The 23,792-nt window shown below is 39.0% G+C and overlaps 1 protein-coding gene across 2 annotated transcripts in view; it reads left to right on the top strand.

The window, feature by feature from the left end:
- LOC124776881 (enoyl-CoA hydratase, mitochondrial-like) overlaps positions 1-23,792 on the top strand; it is a 79,107-nt gene that overhangs the window by 22,686 nt on the left and 32,629 nt on the right. For both annotated transcript variants that reach the window (XM_047252064.1, XM_047252065.1), the window contains exons 3-4: positions 11,079-11,203; positions 18,361-18,565. In XM_047252064.1, coding sequence (XP_047108020.1) covers positions 11,079-11,203; positions 18,361-18,565 — 330 coding nt within the window. The remainder of the gene's footprint in view (positions 1-11,078; positions 11,204-18,360; positions 18,566-23,792) is intronic.

Raw genomic sequence — 23,792 nt, 5'->3', positions numbered from 1 at the left:
TATCGATGGTAGATTGGTGGTTATAATGTTCTGGTTGATCAGTGTACACACAGCATAGTACTCAGGCAGGTAGTCAAATGCAGACTAGCTGAGCACAGTTTACGAGAGGTATATTCTTTCAGTTATGAAAGGCCTTCAGTTATCTGTTCAGCAGATGGTTTCTGAGATAGTGTAGTGAAGGAAAGAACTAAAAAAAGTACCATAAAATCGTGTTAATCAAGATAATGAAGCTTGCGAGTCTGCAATATAAGCAATATGAGAGATAAATTTGAAAGTAGGCTTTCTCAGTGAATTTTACTGATGAATTGTTCTCAAGATATCATCTGAGTAAACTGATCAAAGCCATCAGATGTTAAGTACAAAACTTTCCAAAACTTTACTATACACTGACGAGTTTACTTGGTGATATCTCCAGAAGAATTCATCAATAAGATAGAATGCCACATTACATATCTCTTGGGTCAGTGGTGGACTACAGGTATGAAGTGCCCCACCATTGACACAGAAGCAATGAAACAAATAAACTGTTTGAGAGTGATAGACACAGTATTTAAATACTGACTGCCAACAGAATGTATACAAATACATGGGTTATAAGACACTGGCGTATTGAGAGATGATCATAGTAATCAGTATGCTATCCCAAAAAGTCACAGACTCCTTGTTGATAACACAGGCTGAGAAGATTTAATTGAACTGACACACTGCAAAAACCTTCACATGAATATTTTGTGAGATACAGAGGAGCTCAAACATTTTTATGCGTGTTGGTACAGTTCAGTGGGGCACCATTTGTAGCTTGATAGATATTGAAAAGGGTACTCCACTTCTTGCCACACGTCCATAAGCATAACAGGTGTTAGGACCTTTACGCTGGTGCAGATTCATTGTCTCCAATCCATCATATCTGGAACCTTTGTTCTGTAAATAATATCTTTGATAAACCATCATACACTGAAATCCAGCAGAGTCAGATTGGGAGACTGAGGGGAGCCAGCCAATGAGACCCCTCCTTCCAATCCATCAGTCAGGAAAGATCTTATGGAGAAATGTAGTAACATCCTCATGATAGTGGTGTGGTGCACCATCCTTCCGAAAAATGATGTTGGGAGACACCTGTGGAACTGGATAGTTTGCCAACCGAGATAGGTGTGCCCTGTCACTGTAGGCTTCATAAAACAAATGGACCAGTCAGACCATGTTTATGTAATCCCAACCACTCATTAACTTTTGGTGTGTCCCTTTCATGCTCAGTCACTTCTCTTGGAATCTCACTTCCCTCTATTTGACGGTTATGTTGATTAACTTTGGCGCAGATGTGGAAGGTAGATTTGTCACTGAACAGCACTGAATTGAGATATTTGTTGTTTATTTTCTATACAGTGCAGTATTTCAACAGCAAAAACATACAAACTGTGGTGATTCTCAGGCTTAATATGATGCAAAAGTTGGAGTTTGTGAGCAAGCAATTGGATACATAATGTGCACAATGTCATGTGCCATAAAATGGGGGGGGGGGGGGGGGGGCTAGTTCCCTGTTAGCTTGTCTAATGGATTTATGTGGGTTTCTAATGAATGCTTCATGTACACGTCCCATCATCTCTTCATTCACATGCGTATTAGTATATTTTGCAACATTTGAAGTCAAACATCCTGTTTCTTGAAGATTTCTGTCCCGCTAATAAATGGATTTACATGTGGAAGGATCCACATTCTATTCTCCTCTTGCATGCTGCTGAACATGTGTTACAGATTGTAATTCTGTTAACCATAGCACACACTGCACCTTTCATTGTGGCACCCACATGTTGACTGTTGCTGCACAGTAAACGTTTATGCACATGCACCAGACAACTCAGTGCTGTACATGAAATGGTGAGGATCACATCTTGAAGAGTGCCTCTGTTGATTGCATATTTACCCAACAACATAAAATCTCAAGTTCTTTCATTAAAAGCATTTGTTTGTGTATACTTCTAGCCTGGATACTGTGCAACAGAATATCAGCAATATGAAAGTTATATGGATCCCCAATGATCCATGTACTTTGCCGTGATGGGGTGGTCTGTGTACCTGAATGATACTGGCAGACACATCATAAGTGCAACCACATCAAAAGGATTGTATAAGAGTGACCATACCACCACATTATATCTTAAGGGAGCCAACAGCATTTTCTATAGTTGGAGGGGCAGCAGTCATGATGCTTGACTGATTTGGCATTGTAGTAAACTATTCTGGAGAAAAAATAACCTTCGTTATAATCTCCATACAGGGACTACCCAAGACTGTATCATCACTATTAAAATTTCTGGCATCAAGTGAGTAAAGGTTATCAATATAAAAATTACATTGGGGTATTGTAGGAGTAGGTCTGGTAATAAAAAAGAAAATAAGAATTCAGGAAAACTACTACAAACAGCATAGTGAACAATTTATCACAGCCATCATAGTAGCACAAGTTCATATGTCTGCTACCTCTGCAGATGATGAAGAGAATGAAAAACTACATGATGAAATAGTAAAAATCTTCACTTAAAACTTCCGGGCTGATAGGCCATGGTCGAAGTATAAAACTCTCTCCTGACGTTTCGTCTCCGACTGCGGGAGACATCCTCGGAGGTAAAGCGGCGAACTACTAAGAGAACTCGATGAAGAGCTGATTATATAGGCAGTACAGAGGGCGCCACAGTGGATAACGTGGTGTTGGCTATGAGATTGTCTCTGGTGATGCCAACATTCTCAATTGAAAGTAATCAATCGTCACACTTGTGGTGCAACGCTGACATCCAAATTTTATCCAGTTTAACACCTTCGTCTTTCCTGTTAAAATTATTACGATGTTTATCAATCTCGATAGCCTCTCTATACAAGCATGCATAATAATGCGAGGTTTTCGATATGACTCTCGTCTCGCTGAATTTTATTTCATGATCACCTTCCTGGTAAACATGTTCCGCTACGGCCGATTTATCCGTGTGACCCAGGCGACAATTCCTCTTATGTTCAACAAGACGGGTGTTCACACTTCTCTTTGTGGTACCGATGTAAACCTGTCCACAACTACAAGAAATTTTATATACCCCCGGTGTAGCCAAAGGGTCTCGTGCATCTTTTGCCTACCTTAAAAATTCCTTTATTTTTCTGGTGGGTCTGAAAATAGTTTCCACCCCATACTTGCCTAAAACTTTCCCAATGCGGTCTGTGACCTTACTAATGAACGGAAGAAAAACTTTGCCCTTGGACGACTGTTGTTCGTCGTTACTCCTGATTCTCTGCCTAGAGCGAAGTGCTCGATCTATATCCTTGGTACAATAGCCATTCTTCACGAACGTTGACCGTAGATGTTCAATCTCATCTTTTAAATAAACAGGATCACAAAGTTTGTACGCCCTGTCTACCAAAGTTTTCATTACACCTCTTTTTTGTCTAGGGTGGTGGTTTGATTCTTTGTGTAGATAACGATCAGTATGTGTGGGCTTTCTATGCACCTTATGGCCCAACGTTCCGTCCCGTCGTTTAATCACAGACACATCCAGGAAATTCAATTGCCCATTCCTTTCCGTCTCCATAGTGAATTGGATTTTCGGATTAATGCTGTTTAAATGTGTCAGGAAGGCATCCAACTCCTCTGCTCCGTGTGTCCATACTACGAACGTGTCATCGACATAGCGATACCACCTGGCTGGTCTCCTACTAGCAGTCTGCAACGCCCGTTGTTCAAAAGTCTCCATAAATAAGTTAGCCACAGCAGGACTGAGAGGACTGCCCATAGCCACCCTGTCAATCTGTTCATAAAAGTTATTATTGTATTGAAAGTAGGTTGTGGTGAGGCAGTGTTGGAATAATGCCACAATATCGCTAGGAAAAATATCCGCTATGCATAAGATAGCTTCGTTTACCGGTATCATGGTAAATAACGACACAACGTCAAAACTGACGAGGATATCATCCGGGCCCACGCTCATTTCCTTTAACTTGTCAATGAAATGAGCTGAATTTTTAATATGACTGTCCGTCCTACCAACATAAGGCTGCAGCATTGAGGCAAGGTGTCTAGCTAACTCGTGTGTTGGTCCGCCTATAGCGCTGACAATTGGCCTCAACGGAATCCCAGGTTTATGAACTTTGGGTAAGCCATAAAGTCTAGGTGGATATGCTTCTGTTTTACAAAGCAGCTTCTTATCGTCGGAGCCAAATGAAGACGCTTTCACCAGTCGATTTGTCATTCTTAAAATCTTCATAGTCGGATCTTTCTGGAGTTTTTTGTAATTGGAGGGAACCAAAATGTCATTGATTTTTCCATGATAGTCCTCACTGTTCATTATGATGGTTGCATTACCCTTATCTGCATTAAGAACAATAATGTTTTTATCTCCATTTATATCCCTCAGCGCCATCCTTTGAGCCTGCGACAAATTACTTTTAGGTGGCTTACACGTACGTAAAATCCTAGCCGTTTCCATCCTAATTACGTCAGCGGACTGCTGCGGCAGCTGACGGATACCGGCCTCACTGTTTGCTACAATATCCTCTGTGGGTACGTTTTGGGGCGTCACAGCAAAATTGCCTCCTTTCGCTAGTACAGAAATTTCAACTTTTGACAGATCTTGATCAGACAGGTTAATAACAGTTCGAGAATTGTCCTCAACTGAACCTCCAGAAATGTTGTTCTGTAAGTTATTGAACTTCTTCTTCTGCCTATTTGCTGACACTTCTGCACTAACTTCCATAGTTTTGCATGTTAGACCGTCAATCTTATTCCAGTAACCACACTGCATAGTATTACTAAGAAACAAGTGGAGATGAAAAAGTTTACTGCTGGTTACTGCCAGTGCTCGCCACGTCTGATGAATCCTCTCACATAGCATTGCAGACTCCATACGGTTGTAAATACGATGTGCCTGGGCCAAGCGAAACATCCTCTTCACCTTCAGAAATTTCGGAACCGTCGAAGTGTCCCTACAGCGTAACAGGAAGGTGAGGGTACACAGTTGTGCTTTCTTCTTGCGCATTCCTTCAAATCGTTGAACTGATGCTGACATATCCTCCCCGTAAAGGCGTTTGATCATACAATGTAAGCTTTCACGGCCGGTATTGTCTTCACTTAAAACTTCCGGGCTGATAGGCCGTGGTCGAAGTATAAAACTCTCTCCTGACGTTTCGTCTCCGACTGCGGGAGACATCCTCGGAGGTAAAGCGGCGAACTGCGAAGAGAACTCGACGAAGCGCTGATTATATAGGCAGTACAGAGGGCGCCACAGTGGGTCACGTGGCGTCGGCTATGAGATTGTCTCTGGTGATGCCAACATTCTCGATTGAAAGTAATCGATCGTCATGCATGCGGTGCAACGCTGACATCCAAATTTTATCCAGTTTAACACCTTCGCCTTTCCTGTTAAAATTATTACGATGTTTATCAATCTCGATAGCCTCTCTATACAAGCGTGCATAATAATGTGAGGTTTTTGATATGACGCTTGTCTCGCTGAATTTTATTTCATGATCACCTTCCTTTTCACCTTCCCTTTCAATACAATAATAACTTTTATGAACAGATTGACGGGGTGACTATGGGCAGTCCTCTCAGTCCTGCTGTGGTTAACTTATTTATGGAGACTTTTGAACAACGGGCGTTGCAGACTGCCAGTAAGAGACCAGCCAGGTAGTATCGCTATGTCGATGACACGTTCGTAGTATGGACACACGGAGCAGAGGAGTTGGATGCCTTCCTGACACATTTAAACAGCATTAATCCGAAAATCCAATTCACTATGGAGACGGAAAGGAATGGGCAATTGAACTTCCTGGATGTGTCTGTGATTAAACGACGGGACGGAACGTTGGGCCATAAGGTGCATAGAAAGCCCACACATACTGATCGTTATCTACACAAAGAATCAAACCACCACCCTAGACAAAAAAGAGGTGTAATGAAAACTTTGGTAGACAGGGCGTACAAACTTTGTGAACCTGTTTATTTAAAAGATGAGATTGAACATCTACGGTCAACGTTCGTGAAGAATGGCTATTGTATCTAGGATATAGATCGAGCACTTCGCTCTAGGTAGAGAATCAGGAGTAACGACGAACAACAGTCGTCCAAGGGCAAAGTTTTTCTTCCATTCATTAGTAAGGTCACAGACCGCATTGGGAAAGTTTTAGGCAAGTATGGGGTGGAAACTATTTTCAGACCCACCAGAAAAATAAAGGAATTTTTAAGGTAGGCAAAAGATGCACGAGACCCTTTGGCTACACCGGGGGTATATAAAATTCCTTGTAGTTGTGGACAGGTTTACATCGGTACCACAAAGAGAAGTGTGAACACCCGTCTTGTTGAACATAAGAGGAATTGTCGCCTGGGTCACACGGATAAATCGGCCGTAGCGGAACATGTTTACCAGGAAGGTGATCATGAAATAAAATTCAGCGAGAAGAGCGTCATATCAAAAACCTCGCATTATTATGCACGCTTGTATAGAGAGGCTATCGAGATTGATAAACATTGTAATAATTTTAACAGGAAAGACGAAGGTGTTAAACTGGATAAAATTTGGATGTCAGCGTTGCACCACAAGCGTGACGATCGATTACTTTCAATTGAGAATGTTGGCATCACCAGAGACAATCTCATAGCCGACGCCACGTGACCCACTGTGGCGCCCTTTGTACTGCCTATATAATCAGCGCTTCGTCGAGTTCTCTTCGCAGTTCGCCGCTTTACCTCCGAGGATGTCTCCCGCAGTCGGAGACGAAACGTCAGGAGAGAGTTTTATACTTTGACCACAGCCTATCAGCCCGGAAGTTTTAAGTGAAGACAATACCGGCCGTGAAAGCTTACATTGTAGTGAAAATCATTCTGTATTTTAAGGAAGGTGAAAATTTAATTGGGGTGGAGGACTTAAACCTCTAGGAAAGGGAAGGGAAGGAAAAATAGTACAGGGACATGGAATGGAGAAAGAAAGAAATGGTACTCCATGTGACCGAACTTTGTACAGAGCACAGTTTAATCATCAAGAAAATTTGTACATGTGCATCAGATCTGCAGGCACTGAAAGGTTTCTGATTGATTTTATAATGATAAGACTGGGATTTAGAAACCAGATTACAGAAGGCAAAATATTTCCAGGAGAAAATATGGGTATGACTGTAAGTTATGAAATGCAGAATAAAACTGAAGAAATTGCAGGAAAAGTAAGGAAGATACTGTTTAACGTCTCACGAATGACATGGTCTTTACAGTTGGAGCACAAGCTCAGCTTGGGAAAGGCTGGGAAAAAGAAATCAGGCATGCCCTTTCAAAGGAGCCATCTTGGCAGTAGCCTGAAGTAATTCAAGAAAGTCATGGAAAACCTAAATATGAGTCCATTGTGTTACAACTACAAAACCTAACTCAATAAAATTTCAGAATAGTAGTGAAACAAGGGGATGGAACTTACATAGGTTGAAACAAACACTCAGTCTTGAGAGTTTCAAATGGAATGTTAGTCAACAACTGACCGAAATAGCTAAAATAAATACAATAGAAGATTAACCCACCCGGACAGCACACACATTAGCATGTTGCTTTGAGATTTGGGGAGAATCACTGGCTCTTGTTTGAATCTGGCTGGCAGATTAATAATGAGGGCCAGTCTGTAGGCCCATCTGGATATGGTTTTTAGGCAGTTTCCCACTTCCAACTACATATGCATCATACTCCACAAGGCACCTGATGGTGCTCCACTTGTGAATGGTGCATGGAGGAATTATTGTCAGTAAGTCTCTGTATTAGTTCTAATTTCTCAAATTTTCTTGTAGTGGTCTTTTTGTGAGATGTATGTGGGAGGAAGTAATAAGTTATTTAACTTTTCCCAGAATGTGCTTTCTCAAAATTTCAATAGTAACCCTCTTAGTGATGCACAATCCTTCTCTAGTAATGCCTGCCACGGGAGGTTGTTGACCATCTATATAATGCTCTTGCACCAACTAAACAATCATGTGATGAAATCCACTACTCTTTGTTGGATCTGCTCTATGTATTCTATCAGTCCTACCTGGTAAGGGTTCCAGATGAGTACCAGGCTTGTACCCACATCCCGCCTCAATAACATGATCTGTGAACATTTACAGAACATTCACGCACTTTCACATGGCTGAGCTAACACTAGACACAGACGGATGGGGCTCACAAATTCCATCCAAGGGAAGGAAAACGTGGCATCAAGAAGATCATCCAACCGCCCTCTACCACTAACATTACCAAATTAAATCATTGACATACCAAACCCTTGAAGACATGGGATAAAGGCCACAAAAAAAGAAAGAAGAAGTACTATAGAAGATGGGTGAATGAGGAAAATTGGGTGGTTGGAGCAATACCATGCCTATTAATGGAAGTTGACAAAGTCATCACAGCCGAAGTAACCTGTTCAGTCAGGACCAGTAGCATGGCAACCATAATGAATAAACCTGTTGAAACTGCACTTAAAGATTGCACAAGTAGAAACCATTCCAAACTCATCACCAATTGTGTAGTAAGCAAGTAATACAAAACCCAATCCAAGTCACACAAATAGAGCTTTATTCATAACATCTGAACACTGAGCCTCGTGGGCCACCAGTAAACAGCATAGCAGAAACCATGCCATGTGCATGCTTCCTACTGGCAGCATCAAATGGCCAGCCTGTGCTGATACAGTTGGCAGGAGATCTGAGTGCAGTCGCATTACAACCCACACTTGGCGCACTCACACTCATCATCATTAGTAGTGGGATACAGCAAAATTAAACATCTAGGAGAAGAAAAAAAATCTTTGAGGTTTGCTGATGATTTAATTTTCTTAAAGATAGCGTAAGACTTGAGAGATCAGTTGAGTGAAATATATGGTGATTTAAAAAGTAAAACTAGGGCAGAGGAATGTTATAAGATTAAATTAAATGACGCCAATGGAATTAGATTAGGAAATGAGAGACTGAAAGTAGTAGATGTGTTTTGCTAGTTGGGCAACAAAATACCTAAAAATGGTAGGAAGTGTCATCATTCAGTGAGCATAGGAGGATATAAGATGACTTAGACAAAATTTCTAGTTAGTGTCAGGAATGTAAGTTAATACAGATGAGTAGGAAAACAGTGCTATAATGTTCAAATACAGCATTAGCTGTGTGCTGCTTGATACAGTCATGCCGATTAAATATCTATGGGTAATGTTGCAAAGTGATACGAAGTGGAAAGAGTGCATAAGGATTGTAGTAGGGAAGACAAATGGTTTATTGCGAGAATACTCCTGAAATGATTCATCTGTAATGGAGACCATGTATAGGACACAAGTGTGATGTTTCCTTGAATACTGCCAGAGTGTCTGGGATCTTCACCAGGTCAGATTGAAGCAATCTGACTGCAGAATGATTCTACTGTTGCCAATATACATTTCATGTAAGGACTATGAGGATAAGATAAGGAATTTAGAGCTCATATGGAGGCATATAGACAGTTTTTTTTCCCTTGGTCTATTTGTGAGTGGCACTGGAAAGTAAATGCCTAGTAATTAAGCAAGGCACCTTCTGCCATGGACCATACAGTGGCGTGTGTATTAAATATATAGCTGTAGACATAGAAAAAAAGTTTAAATTGGCAATAACAAGAAAAGTGTTTTTGAAAGAGGAAAATATTTCCAATGCAAATTTAAGTGTTAAGAAGTCTTTTTGGAAAGTATTTGTTTTGATTGTAGCCTTATACAGAACTGAAATGTGGACAGTAAACAGTACGGACAAGAAGAGAATAAAATCTTTTGAAATATGGTATGCCAAAGAACATACATAATACAAATAATCTGATTCAGGTACAGGAGATACATCAAACATGTAAAATTTTACCATAAATGTAGAACATCTCATATTAATAACAGCTTCCTAATAATAATAGTAATACTACAGTTTTCTTCTAGATTTCCTCCCACGGAACCTGCTGTAGCCTTATTTTTAGATTTTATGAATGTGTGGTGTCTGTTCCTTCAAAAGAACACACACCTCATTCATGTAATTGATAAGCCTGGATGGGCAATGGATCCACTTTCTTCAGTGACAATGCAGACATCCAAGCTCCTGTGGGAATCTCTGAATAGCGAACGGGAATATAATGGACAGGGACTGTGGATAGGTGGCGCTTGGTGGGAGTGTGGATCAACCATGAGGCATACTGAGATAGTCCATGCAGCTGTGAGACTGCTGTGTCTCAGATGGTGCAGTGGTTACTGTACCTGTATGGTAAGCAGGAGATCCCGAGTCTGAATCCCAGTTCACATTTTCGCTTGACGCCACTGATTCTGCTTAATGTCCCCCTGCAGCTGATAGCAGTGATTCCTCTTCCATTTACATATCTTATTTTTAGAATCGCTGGTTTCATATTAAATATGTTTTTGCCCATTAATTTACTGAATTGCAGTGTGAATAAGAGAAATGTATGGCACAACTTGACTAAGAGAAGGGACTGGTTGATAGGACACATTCTGAAACATCAAGGAATAGTTAATTTGCTACTGGAGGAAAATTTTGGAGTTAAAAATTGCAGTGTGAGACCAAAATTTGACTACAGTACACAGATTGAGGAGGAAGTAGATTGCAGTTGTTATGCTGAGATGAAAAATATAGCAAAGGATAGACTAATCTTGAGAGTTGTAGGAAACCAGTCTTCAGCTGAACACTACTACCACAACCACAACAACAACATCAACAACAAATATCTAGAATATAGAGATGTAGTGAAACTGGGTGTCAAACAAATATAAGCATAAAGAACACAGTTCAGACTAATTTTTCCATCTTCTACTTTTTCATTGTGAAAGACAGAGCTGCCAAATGTAGTCATGGGTTAACCTTTCTTTGTACTCCACTGTTTTCTCTCAGCATCTATTTTAAGAGGACATGGTATCTCTGAATCTCTTCCACAGAGGAACAAGTAATACAGTTGCCTTAAATTCAAGTTACAAATCTCAATTACATCTTGTGAGAGGTGTTAGCTATTCTTTACTCTTCACACTTATCATATCTTCAGTGAATGTTGCATTTTAAACTAAAATTTATTGTGAGTTTTCAAATAGGTGCTGACATAAAGGAAATGCTGAACCAAACATATTCTGAAGTCATGAAGGGAAGCTTGTTTGGTGAATGGAAACGAATCTCACACTGTAGTAAACCTGTGATAGCTGCTGTAAATGGATATGCAGTAAGTTTGAGTTGCTCTTACATAACTAGAAGTTTTATGTTCACAGCAACAGTGTCTTGAAGTTTGCATTTACTACATTTTCATATTAACTGATGATGTACTATAGTTGGAGTCACAAATGATGGCAGTTGAGTTTAGGATCATTCGGCGCATCTATGTCATGCATTCTCTGACAGCCAATGAGCATACAGTAGTGTTCTGAGTGCTGTGCTGTGCTGTGAATGTTGTATGCATAGCGACTGTTTAACATGGTTGTGGTGAGTTATTTGAGTGAATTTGTATTCCATTTGTTGCAAGTTGTCATGGCTAATGGTGGCAATAAGAGACAAATTCAACACAAGCAAGTGAGAGACATAATTTACAGGCTACACGCTTACATCAAGCACAAAGTATGCATATGCGGGTACTGCAACTGTCACTTGGAACCGGCTTCAATTCATTCCCCGTCCTTGTCTGAGCCTGTGCGAACCGCCATCGTTCATGGATCCGACTACAGTACACCAAATCATGCCTTTTTTTAAAGAAGAAAACAAGATATTCCTGTGACACAGTTTGATAAAAATCCTTTCTTTGTGAGTAGTTCATCAGTTTTTGTCATGCTGTTACCCTAAGTATAGCTTCAACATAAGTATCATCCATACTGTCCAGTAATTATCATTTGTCCACAGTTCAAATTTTGCCCACCACTATCATTATTTCCTGCTTTTCCTTTGATCATTTTGAAGTAATGGATTGCCTTCACATATGTTTGTGTGTGTGTGTGTGTGTGTGAAGTGAGCACATGTACATGTGCGCATGTATATTTAGGAAAAGAGTGGTAGCTCAATTGCTAGTTAAGTCTAAATTGAAATTACAGTTATTTGTGCACCACACATCAACCAGCAATGAAGGAGTGGTAGCCATTACTGACTTTTGTCTATTGTTTACATCCTGGAGTTTCTCTTATTGCAGTATTTGCTGATAACATTTACAAATAAAGAATAGAGAACAAAATAAAGGGAGTCTAATGTGTTCTGCTTCATCCATTACACAATTAAAATTCAGTTTGGTTAATAGAGTCTTCTTTGTCCATCAGAGTAAAGCTTACAGTAACTGAGACATAGCAGATCAATATCAAAATTTATGCAAAGTAGTAGATTTTCTGTTCATGGAATAAATAAAATATGCCAAGTTGATCTAAATATAAATCAAGTGTAGTTACATTAGTGGATGTGTCTGTGTTAGGGCATATGAGGTGAAACAGTTTCAAAAGAGCACATTTATTTTCATGCTAAGCAACCTATTTCTATATTTAATTTTATGCATGAGAAATGTTCATAAATCATTATGGAATTTTTTATCTAATTAAATGTACTTGTGTTATTTAACTGAATCTATTTTTCTAGCAAGTGTGGTTGTTCCCGTAGGTTAGTTGAACTGGAAATGTGTGCAAAAATTGTAGCTTGTGATTTCATTGGTGTGACTACAGTGGAGAAGAGAATGGGATACACAGTGAGGCACTTCTATGCAATGTGTACTGTACTAGATTCAGAAATATTCAAAACAGGAGCAGAAGATTTATTCTCGTCAGGCCGAGCTAGAACACAGAATCTGAATTACAGTAGTTAAAGGTACTGGGGGGAGGGGCAGACAGAAAGAGGAAGAGAGGATCTGCCAGGAAAAGATAACATGCAAAGGACAATGGCTGAAAATTTTGCTAAAAAATTATAAACTTAGCTAATTAATAGATGTCACTTGTTACCAGAATCACATAAGGAAAACCTTCATAAGGATGTACAGGAATGTATGTTGCAGTAGAAGAACAGTAGCAACTTTACAGGTAATTGGAAGAAAAACATAATTAGAAAAGAAAACTTCCGCTGAAACTTCCTGGCAGATTAAAACTGTGTGGTGGACAGAGACTAGAATTTGGGACCTTCCTTTTGTGGGCAAGTGCTCTACCAAGCAGTAGAAAGGCAAGGTCCCAAATTCAAGTCTCGGTCTGGCACATAGTTTTAATCTGCCAGGAAGTTTCATATCAGCACACACTCTGCTGCAGAGTGAAAATTTCATTCTGAAAACTTCTGCTGATAGATGACACTAAATGGAAGGGTGTAGACCAGTAGGTTCAGAGCAAGTTAGGTTCAGGATTCCTGGTAACAAGCTTTGTGAAACCAAGGACTAATCTTAGCTAGGTAACAGGAAATATAGGACAAGTGTGTAAGGATTTTAGCAAATATGATCACATTTTGATATTTGAGGGAAAGAAGGAAGGTCGGGCTTAATGTCCCATTGACATTGAGGTCATTATAGAGATGGAGAACAAGCTCGGATTGTGTCAAGGATAGGGAAGGAAATCAGATGTGCTCTTTTAAAGGAACCATCCCGGCATTTGCTTGGAGCAATTGAGGGAAATCACAGAAAACCTAAATCTGGATGGCCGGATACGGGTTTCAATTGTCATCCTCCCAAATGCAAGTCCAGTGTGCTATCCACTGCACCACCTCACATGGTTTTGATAGTTGACGGAGCTGGAAACAACTTGTCAAAAAAAAAAAAAATGTAAAGTACCGTATACTATTATGTGTGACAAGGACATATTAGAAGCAGCTACCAAATACAAGTTTGTTGTGTAGGTCCTGAGGTGCCATGATCAGCCCTGGGTTACTCTTGTAAAGTGAGTAAATTCAAAGCTAGGCAGAATCATTGGGATGGCTGCAAGAGCTCACACTTGTGCTGTTCAAGATTACTTGTACTACACCTGATTAGGTGGCATAAAGACAAGGTGACAGATATTACCTGAAAGCATATGGGGGACCACCAGCACACAAAGGAAAATCACTGTGATTATTGGAATCAAGTTCAATTCAGACAAAATATTGTAGGAAATGAAACTGGTAGAGACTCTCGTTCATTATATAAGACTAGAGAAAAAGAGGAAATAAACTTGCTTTGTCAGTACATTAGAGAGAGAGAGAGAGAGAGAGAGAGAGAGAGAGAGAGGGGTTAATGGGAGGGGGGGGGGCTAAGGAAGTAAATCAATTGGTTTCTTTGGAAGACCTGAGTAGTTTGAAAGAAACTGATGACTTTTGTCTGTCAAAGTATGATATAAACTCAGGGATAGAGAACATTAAAGTAATAGTGCTATAAATTAACTGTATATTCATTTAAATCTGATGTGGCTAAAGGGGAAGTTAACACAGATATAAATTTGCAAAGAAGTAAGTGATTAGGCCTACAGATCAGGATACAGAAGCATGTACTTGGAAGTTGATATTGGACAATGTAACATTTGTTGTTGTCACTGTACACAGGTCCCACTGGGTAAATGGTTAATTATAAGGAAAAATTTTGAAGACTTATTGTGCTGTCTGTCAAACAAAAAGAAGGATTATTGAATTGTGATAATTTTATCTAAATTTCTTAAAGCAGTCTGAGAGGAAAAGTAATTTAAGAATGCGGTTAGCCACTTACAATTCAATATCGAACATAAATTTCCCCACTCATGCTTCTCAGATTGTAGTATCTTGATAAACAATATATTGTTAAACCAAGCAGAAGCCAAACAAACATATGCATATGATGTAATAAATGCAATGTCAAATCCTGATTCACAGTTAGTCACATTATGTAACTTGTGAATGTAATTCTGATTGGTTCCATAAATTACCTATTCTAAAGCTATTTACTTGTAACATTGGACAAGTCATTTTGCTTACAAGGTTTTCAACGTGGTTATGGCCATACAATGAAACTTAACAGGCTTTGGATGCAGAATGGCAATTGGCACTAGATGCATGGTACATTCCATTTTGAAAATCATTAGGGAATTCAATATTCTGAGATCCACAGTGTTTAGAGTGTGCCAAAAATACCACATTTCAGGCATTATCTCTCACCATGGACAATGCAATGGCCAATGGCTTTCGCTTAATGACTGAGAATGGTGACATTTGTGTAGACTTGTCAGTGCTAACAGAAAAGCAACACTGCATGAAATAACCACAGAAATCGGTGTGGGACATACAATGAACATGTCGGTTAGGACAGTGTGGTGAAATGTGGCATTAATGCACTATGGCAGCAGAAGATAGATGGGAGTGCCTTTGCCAACATCATAACATTGCCTGCAGTGCCTCTCCTGGGCTTGTGACCACATCGATTGAACCCTAGAACTGGAAAATTGTAGCCTGTTCACATGAGTCTTAATTTCAGTCAGCACGAGCTGACGGTAGAGTTCAAGCGTGGTGCAGACTCCATGAAGCTGTGGACCCATATTGTTGACAAGGCACTGTGCAATCTAGTTGTGGCTCCATAATGGTGAGGGCTCTGTTTACATGAAGTGGACTGGATATGTTCAGCTACTTGGAGACCATTTGCAGCCAAACAATCACACAGTTTTTATGGATGACAATGTGCCATGTCACCAGGCCATAGTTGTTCATGATCAGTTTGAAGAATATTCTGGTCAGTTAAAGTGAATCACCCAACGTGAATCCCATCAAACATTTATGTGACATAATCCAGAGGTCAGTTCATGCACAAAATTATGCACTGGCAACACTTTTACAATTGTGGATGGCTATAGAAGTAGTATGGCTCAGTATTTTTGCAGGGGACATCCAGTGACTTGTGTCCACACCAGACTGAGTTGCTGCACTACACATGTGAAGGGAGGTCCAACATGATACTGGGAGGTATCCCATGACTTTTGTCACCTCAGTGTATAATAGCTTGCATAGTATATACACAGTGTTCAAGTATTTACACTACCTAATGACTTACAGTACCAGAGTTAAAAAAAAAGTACCATTTTTTGACATAGTATTATCTTATACTGTGGTTGAGTGGTTGTAATCTTAATTCATCTTCTAATACTAGTTTCTAATGCTAGTGTCTCTTAATTTAGTACATAAAATTTATAACTCAGAAGGTGAACTTTTGCTCACTGTCTGCTCATGTACTCGGCCACACTAGAGAATTCTTCTCCTAGTACAAATCTTTTTAGCATTGCTGTGAAAATCAGTTGAAGACGTTCAGATGTGAAAGGAAAACATTACACAGAAAAAAATGCAGAAGAGATTTAGTGAAACTATAATTGTTTAGTCATTCTTATCTGGAACAAGTAAATTTTTTATGACCTTCAAAAATAAAAGTGCAAGTGAACTTGATGATATCTTTAACAAGGCACTAAAATTAGTGTTAATGTTCTTAGTCATGTGTGTAATACATTGTTAATTCAGGGTATTTTCTTAGACAGATTGAAATAAGCCATTATTGGGCTTCTCTTCACAGATATCAAAACTACTGGCCAATGTCACTCCTTCCATCTCTTTTGAAAATGTTTGAGAAAGTAATGTACTTGAGGGTTGTCACCTACCTGTGTAAATGGATACTTAGTCATTCATATAGACATTCCAATGAATCAAGATTTGTCCTACTGGGGCAGCTGTTCATGTATTCACTGGGCACCTAATAATTTGTTTAATTGTAACACCTGCTGAAATCTTCTGCAAGTAATTGAAGGTATCTAATTCTGTCATTCATAATATCTTATTAGAGAAGTTAAGTTTTTATGGTATGTATGGTTCAGGACATGCCTTATTTACTTCCTATGTAAAAAACAGGATACAGAAAGTTACATAAGGATGTTCACACAGTACAATGAGGGATATCATGACATCTGCATGAAGAGAAAACATAATGTGCATTTTGCAAGGTTTGATTAATGACCTGTTATTGTTCTTGCTCTTTGTTAATGAGTTACAAAATTATTTCAATCTGCATCATAATTAATCCTTTGTTCAGATGATATAAGCGTTATTGTCAGGCTGAGCAAAGAAGCGTGGACAAGGAAAATAGTAAATGATTTGTTTGTTAATGTTACTAAGTGGTTTTGTATGAATGTGCTAGCTCTAAACCTTAAAAAAATTACAGCTCATCCATGTTTTTAGTGTTTAAAATATCCAATCTCCTATTAATGTAATATACCATCAAAACATTATAAATGGGGGTAGAAATTTCTAAGTTCTTGATTGTATTAGCTTATGAACATTAAAACTAAACATAATCACATAGCAAACTTACTGAAACTTAATGGTTCACCTTCATTTGCATAGGAATAACTGAGAACTTTAGGGATATAGAAATCAGTAAGTTAACTTATTTAGCATTTCTCATTCACTGATGTCCCATGGGATATGTTCATGGAATAACTCCTCACATTGACAAAGTATTCACTGCATAAAGGAAAGTAATTACAGTTATGTGCAGTGTTTACACATTCCAGTCACCTGTTTAAGCAATTTGGAATATATACTACAGCCTCATAGTATATTTATTGACTGATGACATTCTTTGTCAGCAAACTATTGCAGTCTGAGAGTATTTGTAAATATTATAATAGTACAAAAACTGACCTGCACTTCTCTCCAATGAATTTAATTTTAACACAGAAGAGAGTGAAATAAATAGGTGTAAAACTCTTTGATGATTTGTGTGGGAATAAAATGTCTGGCAAATGGAAAAAGTGCTTTCAAATGTATATTGAACTTGTTTTTTGTTAAAAACATCCATTACACCATGGAAGAATTCTTGAATAGAAATAAGTAGTCAATTATAAACCTATAAAAGGCCAGTAGGTAGACATATAAATATATTTTAGCTGTAAATTCTCATTCAAATGATTTTCCACATTATAGCATTTGTTGTGAATATGAACTAGCTAACTACCTACCTGTTCAAAACAATGGAAAGTCCAGGAATGAATAACAAGAGACACTTCCTCAGTGGCCAGTGATCGTAGTCATGAGTGTGTGAGTTCTATTTTTGTAAAATTTTAACTGTGTGTGTGTGTGTGTGTGTGTGTGTGTGTGTGTGTGTGTGTGTGTGTGTTTTCTACTTCCAAAGTTCTTTTGGCCAAAAACTTTAATGTGAAGCAATCTTTTTGTTGTGCTCATCAGCAACTCAACATTAATTACCCACTTACTAATATAAATTTATATATGTTCATGCTTATTTTCTGTGCACGTTCCATAATTTATGTCATACCATGTAATTGAGTGACAAAAAATGGCATACTTATATTTAGTTTGGAAGGTGATTTAAATATTTATTTGGTAAGTGAAATAGAAGATATGTACAGAGAAAAATATAAACAGGCTGAAGTGATGTTGCAGCTAGGTGGAGGATGTGAAATGGCAATGATGTGTGATATTATTTATGCCGGTGACAAAGCACGTTTTGGGCAACCAGAAATTATAATTGGAACAATACCAGGAGCTGGTGGTACTCAGAGATTGACAAGAGCTGTTGGAAAATCAAAGGCAATGGAAATGTGTTTAACTGGCGATCAAGTTACTGCAAAGGAAGCCGAAAGAATGGGTAAAAATTGCATTCTACAACTTATTATAATGTAGCTTACAGAGACAAGAGTTGTTCAATGGAGGAAAGGAGTTCCTTTGAATGTGTTTTGTAGTTCTGTTATATGGTCAGTTTGGTTGCATGTAGATGTCAGGAAAGATAGTATTCAACAGTAGCAGGCTGTTGCAACACTTAGTTGTAGCATTGACAGTGACAGGCAAGGAGTTACTGAGGGTGCTGATCAATAGAGAGAGTAGATCTTTTTGTAGAAACACTGCAACCAGTATCCTCTTGAAGTCATACTCAACATCTCATTCACACAAAAATATCTCCTCCAAATGTGAAATCTACAAACAAAATCCACAGAACTACCATCAGTAGATTCATGGAACCCTCTTAGTTTACCTGTTTTTGAGTCACCTGCAGAAATTCTTTCCGTTCACTCAATACTTTAAGCCCTTTGTATGGTTCAGATACAGTGATGATAATTTTGTGATATGAGCCAATGGAAAGGACACTCTCTACTATTTTTTCCTGTAGAACCTCGAGAGCTACTCTCAAATTCATTTGACCTCATCCTTCTTGAAAGAATGAACTACCATCCTGAATGTTGATCTACAATTCTCAAATGGCTCCAAAAAAGCCTTTGTCCATCCCAGACCTACTAAGCACTAATTGTACCTCCATTGGGGCTGTCGTAATTTTTTCCACATCCATATACCTTGACATCTAGAGTTATCCAAATATACTGAGAACCTTGTCAGATACTTTACAGATGGGGTTTAACCTGCCCAGCAACAGTAAAAACAGGTCTCTCATGTCATTTCTTTGTGTAAACTGATCAAGCCTGACATCACTATTAACCAAACTCTCTACCTTCTACTCTATAAATCCGTATTATCAAATTTAGAAAGAAACTCAATTATATACTTCACTAGGACTCCAAGTTACTCTTCTCATGCCTTGACATGAGAGATATCCTACCCAAACTCCTGTCCTTACTCCAAAAGTGGTATTCTGTTACCAACCCAATGTACACAATAAATAATCCAGGTTAAAGACCTGACCCATAAACCAGTTACCAACTCCTACTGCAGTCCTGTTACAGGCATTTTTATATCCTGTCATAGCAAGGGCCACATATTAAAGCAACCAAATCATTAATCAGCTGTTTTGCGGCTGCTGTTCAACATTCTATGTGGCTACGACAACCACCTAACTACTCATATGAGTACCACCACCAAAATATTGCTAGCTGCAAGTTCAGCCACCAAGTTGCTGAAAATTCTGCCTACCATGACTCTAATTACTGCAGCATATTCTTCATTACCAGCGTCATTTGATCCCTCTTTTCCAGCATCAACTTCACTCAACTCCACATGTGAAAAATTTCACTTCAGCACACCCTCTGTTACCTCAGACATTTGGCTTCTACTCCCTTCCTTATTCACATCCTCTCTATTATTTTATCACTTTCCAGCCCCATCCAGTGTACCCAGCATGGTAGATCCACCATCACTGCATGGTAACACATGTCACCTGAGGCAGAGGATCAGTGTGAAGACTGGCTGTCTAGCCATGCCCATTCACCCTGTGAGTGGACAGGTAGTAGCTCCTTCAGCAGGATCCAAGCAGGCACACAGGGGAAAGAGGTCTGTTAGCTATCAGGAACTACAATGTCAGGCACATTATGGAACCCCTTAGGGAAATAGCACACAGACTCATGAGGAAAACCAATGTGCACTCTGTATGTCTCTCAATGGGTCCCATCTGAGACTGCAGGAGGACTTGCCTGCAGCTAGTAAGCATACAGGTGCAGTCATCTGCAAGTTGTCACTCTCATAGACACTAATGATACCTGTCACTTGGTTTCTGAGGCCATCCTCAGTTCATACGGATGGCTAGTGTAAGTGTTGAAGACTACTGGCCTCATGCTCTGGGTGCAAACAGAGCTTGAAATTTGCAGCATTGTCCACAGAGTTGATTGGGGTCCTCTGGTTTTGAGCCAAGTGGAGGGTCTCAACCAAGGATTCATCAACTCTCTGACAATCTTGGCTGTAGGTTTCTGGATCTATGTTAATGAGCAGAGAATTGTAGGAATTCTGTTGATAAGACAAGGGTTCACTAGACAAAGAAAGCAGTTACTCAGATAGCAGAATGTTTGTGCAGTGCACATGTGGTTTTTTTTAGGCTAGGCAGTAGTTTGAGATACTCTGAGGAACACTCATTAGTCAACAATCATATAGCAAAATCAGACCACATTCAGAGTAAGGAAACTTTAACTGTCAAAATTTTATCAGTAAAATATTGAAGTATTCATAACAGAGTCCTGAATTTATTGTCCTCCAGAAATGTTGTCACACTCATACTATTCTCAGGACAGTGAGCTGGTTGAAAGCTGAAGTAGAAAGCTCTGAAATATTTAGTGGCTCATGGAACAGTATTGGAAAGAGAGATTAGATGCCATATGAGTGAGAATGTTCACTGCTATTGACATAAAAATATTGTGTCTATTGAGGTCAAAACTGAGTCTGTTGATGAAGTTATCTGGAAGTATGTAACAGATCTAAGTGAACTCAAGTTAATTATAGGGTACAAGTTCTGTAGTAGTACATGAAAAGTTAATCTTGCATCCAACAAATGTGATAGGACCAGTCAGTATTTCTTCTTGAGAAACATTATTAGGAACAAAACTGAAAGTGTCCACTGTCTTGTACACTGGTAGTCTACTGCTCCTGTAGTATCTTCTCCGGCGGTACGGCATGGCTGTGTGCTTCGTGCGGCTGCCTCGAGTCGAATGAGCATGCTGCTGCCTCAGAACAGGATGTACTTCCTGTCCCCCACCCGTGCGCGCAGCGCCAGCGTGCCTTATCAGTGTTGCGCAATCTTGATTTTCCAGCAACACGGTGCTAGTAATACTAGGCACCGTGTTGCGCGGCTGCCTCGCTCAGCGGCTAAGTCCGCTTCAAGGTCACACGCCTTACACAGCAGCATAAGAGGAATTCACACAGCCACTTGATTCTGCTGTGGCAGTTTTAGAATCACTGAAAGAAAGTGTCTATGGATTCACTGTGCAGGGAATACAAAAAACCAGTCTTGTGAAGCACTTTTGTACACGTTTTCAAAAAACTGTCTTGAGTAGTTAGATTGACAGCCCACATGCAATGGAAATATCTTAGACCTTGTACCTCAAACAGGCATGGCCTTATTAACAGTTCCAGTAGAGAGACAGAGATTAATGACCATCATGTCATCATACAGACAATGGTCACTAAAGTTAATAAATCAATTAAGAAGGCTAGAAGAGTATTTTTACTAGAAAGAGCATATAAGAATTTGTTAGCATCACACTTAGAGAGTGAAAGGACATGATTTAATTCCAGTATTATGAAAATAGAGGAATTATGTGTAAAGCCTGAAAAGATTCTAAATCATCCTCCAGAGTAGTATTTGCCTGTTAGTGGATTAAGGACCCAAAGACCTACTGTGGTTTAGTAACTAAAATGCTGAGGAAGCAAAGACTGTTGCACTCTCAGTTCAAAAGAGTGTGCATGAATGATGACATGCTATAGTTACAGACATTTGTGCATCTGTAAAATGGTTGATCCATGAAGCATACAACAGCTACCACCATCATACTGTAGCAAAAGATCATTCTGGTCACTATTGGGCACAGGAAGCTGTATGAGGATACAAGATGACTTAGATAAAATTTCTAGTTGGTTAGATGAATGACTGCTAGCTGTAAATGTGGAAAAATGTAAGGTAATGCAGATGAGTAGGATAAAGATACCATAATGTTTGAATACAGTATTGTTATTGTGCTGCCTGGTACAGTCAAATGGATTAAATATCCAGATGTAACACTGCAAAGAGATATGAAATGGAAAGGACATGTATGGATTGTAGTAGGGCAACCAAATGAGCGACTTCGGTTTATTGGGAGAATTTTAGGAAAGTAAGGCTTATTGGTAAAGGAGACCACATATAGAACACTAGTATTATCTATTCTTGAGTACTGCTCAAGTGTTTGTGATCCCCACCAGGATGGATTAAAAAAAAACATTGAAGCAATTAAGAGGCAGGCTGCTAAATTTGTTGCCGGTATGTTTGATCAACACATAAGTTTTATGTAGATGCTTCAAGGGCTCAAATGGGAGTCCCTGGAAGAAAGACAGCATTCTTTTAGAGGAACACTATTGAGAAAATTTGGAGAACCAAAATCTGAAGCTGACTGCAGAAGGATTTTACTGCTGCAATGTACATTTTGCATGAGGACCAAGAAGATAAGATAACATAAGAAAAACTGGAGCTCATGTGAAGTATATAGACAGTCATTGTTCCCCTGCTCTATTTGTGAGGAAAGGAAATGACTAGTAGTGGTACAAGATGTCTTCTGCCACACACTGTACAGTGGCCTGTGGCGTATATGTGTAGATGTAGCTGTATGTAGATGTAGATGTGGATATTGTCCATAAATGGCTTTAGACACCGCCTATGTGTCATTTCCAGAATGAATCTTTCACTCTGCAGTATAGTGTGCATTGTCTTGAAAGTTCCTGACGAACTGAAAATCTGTTCTGTACCAAGACTCAAGCCTGGAATCATTGTTTTCTTCTTTTTTCTTTGACATGCTATGCTTTATTAAGTCAAAAACTTCTGATTGGTCACTCAAAATTCCCGCCATGTTTGTTACACTATTTATTTGAGAAAGGAATTTTTTTCCAAAGACTGAATACAGTTCCACCCACAATATGTCGTGAACATCATCTGGATTATGCATGAATGACTCACAAAGCTGTTCCCTATATTGTAATCAAACAGTTTGTTATAAGAAAGCATTTTTAATTAGTATACAGGGATGGGTTGTACTTTTGTGTTACATGTTACATTCTTGTCATCATTTTTGAATTGATCTCACTACAGTGTATTGCAAAGTACCAAGGAAGACAAAGATTTAATTACTTGATTCTTGTGCTAGTGCTATACATGGCTGCCTACTATGCATTTGAATACGTCACTTGATATCTCATCATAACAGATGAGCTGACACATTATAATACTTAATGGTTTAAAATTTAAATTATAGTCATATGTTTGAAATTAAGTGGCATGGTTAAAATTTGTGAAGTGCTTGTAAGTAACTCTACAATGAGAAGGCTAGGGTGTAATATGAACAATGGATGAACAAGAACAACAATCTGTCTTTGAATTTAGTTTTCACAAAAATGGATAGACACATAAAAAA

Source organism: Schistocerca piceifrons, chromosome 2 (genome assembly GCF_021461385.2).
Source record: "Schistocerca piceifrons isolate TAMUIC-IGC-003096 chromosome 2, iqSchPice1.1, whole genome shotgun sequence".
Taxonomy (NCBI): Eukaryota; Metazoa; Arthropoda; class Insecta; order Orthoptera; family Acrididae; genus Schistocerca; species Schistocerca piceifrons.
This window is presented reverse-complemented; position numbering and strand designations above follow the sequence as displayed.